Source organism: Oncorhynchus tshawytscha, unplaced genomic scaffold (assembly GCF_018296145.1).
Source record: "Oncorhynchus tshawytscha isolate Ot180627B unplaced genomic scaffold, Otsh_v2.0 Un_contig_12278_pilon_pilon, whole genome shotgun sequence".
In the NCBI taxonomy this organism is placed as follows: domain Eukaryota; kingdom Metazoa; phylum Chordata; class Actinopteri; order Salmoniformes; family Salmonidae; genus Oncorhynchus; species Oncorhynchus tshawytscha.
The window spans coordinates 67,255-74,611 of record NW_024608686.1 but is presented as its reverse complement, the minus strand read 5'-3'; the positions used below and the strand labels follow the sequence as shown (position 1 = coordinate 74,611).

The following is a 7,357-nucleotide window of genomic DNA, read 5'->3' as shown; positions in this document are numbered from 1 at the left end:
AGCCCAGCCAACAGAGATTGGAGAGATGTTTTTCTACTCTTCCCCAGATCTGTGCCTCGCCACAAACCCGTCTCGGACCTCGACTGACAATTTCTTTGACCTCATTGCTTGGTTTTTGCTCTGACTTACACTGTCAACTGTGGGACTTTATATAGACAGGTGTGTTCCTTTTCCAATCATGTCCAATCATTTATGGTTATTAATGGTTATCTCTGTATTAGTATTATCCACATTAAGTCACCTAGGTAGATTAGTGGTTATCTCTATTAGTATTATCTCTGTATTAGTATGAACCACATTAAAACACCTAGGTAGAGCAGTGGTTATCTCGGTATGAGTATTATCTCTGTATTACCCACATTAAAACACCTAGGTAGAGTCGTGGTTCTCTCTGAATTAGTATCATCTCTGTATTACCCACATTGAAACCCCTAGGTAGAGCAGAGAGGACAGAGCATGTGGCTTTGCAACACACAGGTGTTTCATCTCCACACTGGGATGATTTTAACAGTGCAACGCCACACAGGCCTCATGCCTCTCAGGTAGGAGGGTACCAGAAATAAAATAATAAAAAACACAAAACTAATGAAGGAGCACACAGTCACCAACAATATGTCCCTGTTGTCAATACTTTCAACTGGCTCAGCTCGCTGTTACAGTACAGCACCACCAAATTCCATTTATTAAGTAACCTTCTGTCTTATGGAACCATAATGTAACATATCACACTATTTTGAGAGTCCCGGATTTATATTTACTATGTTACATCTAGTCTATGAGACGAGGCTGCTCCTTGACCTACATTATAAACACGCAGATCAAGAGGTGTGTTTTCCCTTCAGCATCTGCATGTGGCATAGTCTCACCCACCTCACATCATGAATCTAAAATGGTTAACCTTTGGCTGTGAGTGATGGGAAAAAAATGACTAAGGCAATTACTTGAATAATTCAATGGATGTTTTGTTTCCAAATTTGATGAGTAATTTGTCTTGTTTAAAAAATAAATTTACTTCGCTATGGGGCCGTCAATGGGAATTGGGCCGTGCTTCAGCTGAACTGCAGTACCGAAAATGCCCTCTGAGCACAGTGGAAAGCATGCTTATAGACTGGAAGCCTGGCCCCTTGATCCGAGAAGGGTGTAATTGCAGACCGCAATTTGGCCCGTGGCCGTTTCTTTTGCGTTGGGGACAACAGTTGTTGAGAACTGTTGAATTGTAGCTAGCCTAACCTTAACCCTTTTCCTAACCTTATTCTCAGTCTCCTAACCACGTTAATTATCATAACCTGCCATGTTCGTTATCCTAACCTGCATGGTAAACAAATCCCTAACCCTCACCCTTTTCCTAACCTTAACCTCAGTCTCCTAACCTCCACTTTAATTGTCCTAACCTGCCACTTTAATTATCCTAACCTGTTATATATGCTTTGTGCCTAGTTAAATAAATAAATATTTATAAAACATTTTTTTAACAAATAGTCTCCATCAGTTTCATAACACCGAAACTGACCAATGGCATGTATCCATTTTTATTATTCAGGGAACATCCACATCAAGAAACTGTACAGTAGTTCTCCTACTGGGAGGCGCGGGAAATAGTTTAAAGAGCGATTGGTGCTGAGGAAGCTATGGCAGTGGATGGCCAGCAGTCTGTTGAGATTCATAATGTCGTTTACCAGTTGACGGATACCAATTGTAGAGATAAATTGTATGTGCGGCTGAAAGGTTTATGGGAGTTCAGGAATTCATATTGAAAGCATTGCAGGCAGTGGTGTAAAAAGTACCCAATTGTCGTATGAGTTAAAGTAAAAATACTTGAGTCCTTTCAAAAGATGAAAAGATGAAATAAGTATCAAAAGTAAATGCAATTGCTAAAATATACTTAAGTATCAAAGGTAAAAGTATAAATAATTTCAAATTCATTACATTAGGCAAAATAGACAGCACGATTTTCTTGTAGTTTAAATGTACGGATAGTCAGGGGCACACTCCAACACAGACACAGCGCGCGTTCCTAAATTCGCTCTGGCTAAATACTCTATCAGAGCACTCTGGTCTGAGTGCCAGAGGACAGAATAATTGACGAAAAACGAACGCCCAACACCCCTTGAATACGACCGGTGTCAGTAAACACAATATACTTAAGTACTTTACACCACTGATTGCAGGGAATACTGACTGAAGATGTTCCTCCCTACGAGGCCCACGAGACTGTGTAGGGATGTGATTTGAATAGGACTGTGACTGAAGGAGTGGGAAGTTTTTATTTATCTATATTTGTATTTTTGTATTTTGTTTTGATGTCGTTGTTTCCACAATGGACATGTATTTATTTCTACAGTTTACTAACCTTACAGTAGGTGGCGGCAGACACGTTATATTGTGTAAACGTCAGTATACCAGAGAAGAAGATGACGCTGTTGCACTGTCATAGTTGGGAACAGGAAGTTCCGGGTAGAAAACGACAGAACTGTGTTGTGAAGTCGATAGTGGTTGTGTCCGTTTCAAATGTATCATTGTAGGTATGTAATAGCATGTTTAAACCTTCTAATGTCGAGAGAATATATAACACGCTAAGTAACAAATCACGTTTCACTGTTATGTCAATAGTGGTTGTGTCCGTTTCAAATGTATTATTACAGGTATGTAATGGCACGTTTTAAACTTTCTAATGTCGAAAGAATGTATATTATGTTAGGTAACAAATCCGTCAAGGTATTATCACGTTTGGTAAAGGTTTTAATTGTATGTGTTATTTTGGGGTCAAATCGAGTGAGTGAAGAACGTGATTAAAAACGATTTTACAAGTCACATAGCTAGACTTTGGGTTTATCTGAGTGTATGTACATAATTTCGTCAAAGTCATTTCATAAAGATTCCATTTATTTAAGTTCGTTTTTACATGTTCTTGGTTTTGTGTAAAATGTTGCTTATGAGCTGGTAAATAGCCTTGTCCGAACCATCCTGTTCTCGCGAGTTTACATACACTGTTTCGTTAATGTAAGCTCGCGAGATCAGGATGGTTCGGACGAGGCAAGTCAAATGGCGGCAACGGTTTTGGTCGTCTTTCTAGGAGTTTGCTCGTGGTGAAATGGCGACATGAGGCTGCGTGATGGAGTGTCAAAATAGAGGGAAGCTAACTGAAGTTATCCTTCACCATTTGGAGAGAGAGGCCAACTGCATGGAATGGCGTCGATTAATGCGGATGAATCGGTGCACGTATCAAACTCATTCCATGGAGGACCAAGTGTCTGCGGGTTTTCGCTCCACCCTTGTACTTGATTAATGAATTAAGGTCACTAATTAGTGAGGAACTCCCTCATCTGATTGTCTAAGTTTTAATTGAAAGGAAAAAATTAAACCCGCTGAGACTCGGCCCTCAATGGAATGAGTTTGACACCCCTGAAACAATGGAAATGGAGAGAGTTTGAGAAGCAACAGCTGTGCTGGAATGCGATCAATGTGGGGGACAGTTCTGATGATATGGAGTGGGAGGATGAGGGCCTAGTATGTGAATGGTCTGTAGTGGAAAGACAGGAAGAACAGAGATAATGATACTGGAAGCAGTGGCGCATGTAGTATAGAAACTAGAGGCCCAAGGTAGGGAACTAGAGTAATAATGTGTCACAGTGGAAAGTTGGGATGGTGTTTGAGGAGACCACAGGGCCTCATTTACACCCTATCTGATTAACCAAGGCCATAAAGAGAGGTGAAGTTCAGCTGGGCAGGATCCGTGTCCATGGTAGATTGTTAATATCTTGTGCTGGTCAGGTTCAGCAAGGGAAGATTCATCAAATGGAAAATCATAATGGGACAAAGCTCAGAAGCCATGACCCTGGAGCTGATGCTACATTGAAGGGAGTAATAATCTCTGAGGTCCCAATATCTATGTCCATGGATGATATTGTTAAAGAACATGTGAAGGGAGACAGTGGTTGAAGCCTAAAGGTTGATCAGTAGGAAAGAGGGTTAAAGAAGTGAAAGCTTATCAGTGCTGTTGAGGTGTTAGAAGGTTTTGTCTGGAAAAGTACAGAATATGATTCCTTAGCTTCAATGTCAGAGAATTTGACGCAGCCTCATCAATCAACCAATCAAATTTATTTATAAAGCCCTTCTTACATCAGCTGATGTCACAAAGTGCTGTACAGAAACGCAGCATAAAATCCCAAACAGCAAGCAATGCAGGTGTAGAAGCACAGTGGCTAGGAAAAACTCCCTAGAAAGGCCAGAACCTAGGAAGACACTTTGAGAGGAACCAGGCTATGAGGGGTGGCCAGTCCTCTTCTGGCTGTGCTGGGTGGAGATTATAACAGAACATGGCCAAGATGTCCCAATGTTCATAGATGACCAGCAGGGTCAAATAATAATAATCACAGTGGTTGTCGAGGGTGCAACAGGTCAGCACCTCAGGAGTAAATGTCAGTTGGCTTTTCATAGTCAATCATTGAGAGTATCTCTATCGCTCCTGCTGTCTCTAGGGAGTTGAAAACAGCAGATCTGGGACAGGTAGCATGTCTGTTGAACAGGTCAGGGTTCCATGACAGCAGGCAGAACAGTTGAGTCTGGAGCAGCAACAGTGAATATTCACAGTGTTTTTAAATGCCAAAGAATGGGACATGTAGCTGTTGAGTGGAAAGATGTGCCAAGTGTGGTGGGGAACATGATTACGGTGAATGTTGGAGCAATTGTGCGGAGGACACAGAGCAGCATTTGGTGGATTCCAGGTGCAGAGAGATGCTCAGATATATAGTCAGATATATAGAATCTGTCATGATGTATCATATGCAGAGGCTGTAAGACAGACTGGTGGAACTACAGTGCAGACTGATGGAGCTTCCATAGTTGGTCCCGTAGTAAGAGGACCTACTGTCAGACTGATGGAGCTTCCATGGCTGGTCCCGTAGTAAGAGGACCTACTGTCAGACTGATGGAGCTTCCATGGCTGGTCCCGTAGTAAGAGGACCTACTGTCAGACTGATGGAGCTTCCATGGTTGGTCCTGTAGTAAGAGGACCTACTGTCAGAACTGGTCTTTCTACTATTCCTGACATGGTTTCGAGGCCTGTTCAGAAATCTTGCGTCCATAAATGCACTGTGACAAAGGATACTTTAATAGTGAATAATATGTACTTCATAGCTTTCATTGTAAGCTTATCAACAGCTTGGATTGTGTAAAGCAGAAATACCAGGTTGAAAGTTATCTTGTAAACTGCAGCAGAGTTGTTGGGGGTAACAGATGTTACTGTCGGTATGGTTTTTGATAAGCTGGATAACCTGGGGGTGGATTGTCTCAGCATGATATAAACCCCAATGTTTGAAAACACAGAAAGGGATCTATTGATATAGTTTATTAGGGGGTGTGGGAGTGTTTTTTGGGGGAAGGGGAGGGTGTGGTAGAAGTTAATAGGTATTTCTTGGTTTATTTTCTTAGTACAGAATTAGACAGACATGCACCTTAAATGTTTGTTTGTGGACCTCCATGATACCATAGGAGGTCTGCATCAACAGACTTCAGTGCAGGTAGTGCCTCATCAGAGAGAGAACATTTCAGTTGCTCTACAGTTTTGAAGCTGAATGTAATGATTATCAGTTCTTTACATGTGTACTAATATTCAGACACTGATAATTCTTACTATTGTGTGAATGGGAAATAAAATAGGTTTTTGTGAGTGAAGTAATACAGGGAATACAAGGTTATTCATAAAAATTGTACATAGTACTGCCTAAATCATACTGCAATCTTGTACTAAATTGTTTTATGCATTTATGTGAATTTAGGAAATCTAATGTAGATTAAGTGCACTTATGTTGTGCAATTTAAAATGTGTACTTTGTGTCCAATGTGAATGAATGTTTTGTCAAGGATTAGCTACCTGATCTTCTGAAATTAGATAATTGAACAAGAAAAAAGAGAATATATTTTCACAGAATAAAGAAAGTGCCAGAACTAACTAACTTTTGTGTCCTTTTGTCTACATAACTACAGGCTCAGATTAAGAGGCCGTTAACGTCAACAGTGAGGACAAACCCAGCCTGCTTCTTTCCTTCAACACCGAGTCTGAACCTACAGTCACTGGGTCCTGATTGTGACAGTGGAGCCCAGTTTGCACTGCAGGATCCAGAGATGGCATCAGTGAATCTGGAAGACTGCAGTCAAACACTGGAGCTGAATGTCATCATTAAAGATGAAGAAGAGGAGGAGGAGATTGGTACATCTGTTAGTCATGGTAACAGCAGGTTCTATCTACAGTGCATCCGGAAAGTTTTCAGACCCCTTGACTTTTTTCACATTTTGTTACTTCCTTATTCTGAAATTGATGAGAACTACAATTTAATCCATCAACACACACATTACCACATGTCAAATGTCAGGTTTTTAAAATGTTTGCAAATGTAATGTTGAAGCCCCTTTGGCAGCGATTACAGCCTCTTCTTGGGTATGAAGCTTGGCACACCTGTATTTGGGGAGTTTCTCCCATCCATTCTCTGTCAGGTTGGATGAGGAGTGTCGCTGCACAGCTATTTTCAGGTCTCTCCAGAGATGTTCGATTGGGTTCAAGTCCGGGCCTCTGGCTGGGCCACTCAAGGACATTCAGAGACATCCCAAAGCCACTCCTGCATTATCTTGGCTGTGTGCTTAGTGTTGTTGTCCTGTTGGAAGGTGGAACTTCACCTCAGTCTGAGGTCCTGAGTGCTCTGGAGCAGGTTTTTATCAAGTATCTCAATGTTCTTTGCTCCAATCATCTTTCCCTCAATCCTGACTCGTCTCCCAGTCCCTGCCACCACCATGCTTTACCGTAGAGATGGTATTGGCCAGGTGATGAGCGGTGCCTGGTTTCCTCCAGATGTGATGCTTGGCATTCAGGCCAAAGAGTTCAAACTTTATTTAATCAGACCAGAGAATCTTCTTTCTCGTGATCTTCGTCTTTTTGGTGCCTTTTTGCAAACTCCAAGATGGCTGTCATGTGTCTTTTACTGAGTGGCTTCCGTCTGGAAACTCTACCATAAATCCCTGATTGGTGGAGTGCTGCAAAGATGATTGCTGCAGAGATTGTTGTACCTTTTGACGGTTCTTCCACCTCCACAGAAGAACTCAGGAGCTTTGTCAGAGTGATTATCAGGTTCTTTGATCACCTCCCTGACCAAGACCCTTCTCTCCCGATTGCTAAGTTTGGCTGGGCGGCCAGAGTCTTGATGTTTCAAAACTAATTATATTTAAGAATGTTGGAAGCCAGTGTGTTCTTGGGGACCTTCAATGCTGCAGACATTTTTTTGGTACACTTCCCCAGATCTGTACCTCAACACAAACCTGGCTTGGAGATCTACGGACAATTCCTTTGACCCCATGGTTTTTGCTC

The 7,357-nt window shown here is 41.7% G+C and overlaps 1 protein-coding gene across 4 annotated transcripts in view; it reads left to right on the top strand.

Moving 5' to 3' along the window:
• The first annotated feature begins 2,404 nt into the window (after positions 1–2,404).
• Positions 2,405–7,357, top strand: part of LOC112241256 (zinc finger protein 239) — a 64,622-nt gene continuing 59,669 nt past the window's right edge. Inside the window, exons 1-2 of one of the 4 annotated variants that reach the window (XR_006081715.1) lie at positions 2,405–2,522; positions 5,986–6,226. Coding sequence is in view for 3 of the 4 variants with exons in the window: in XM_042313507.1 (XP_042169441.1) it covers positions 2,535–2,642; positions 5,986–6,226 (349 nt within the window). In the remaining variant the exon portion in view is untranslated. The other 3 variants (XM_042313507.1, XM_042313505.1, XM_042313506.1) reach the window with 3 other exon arrangements.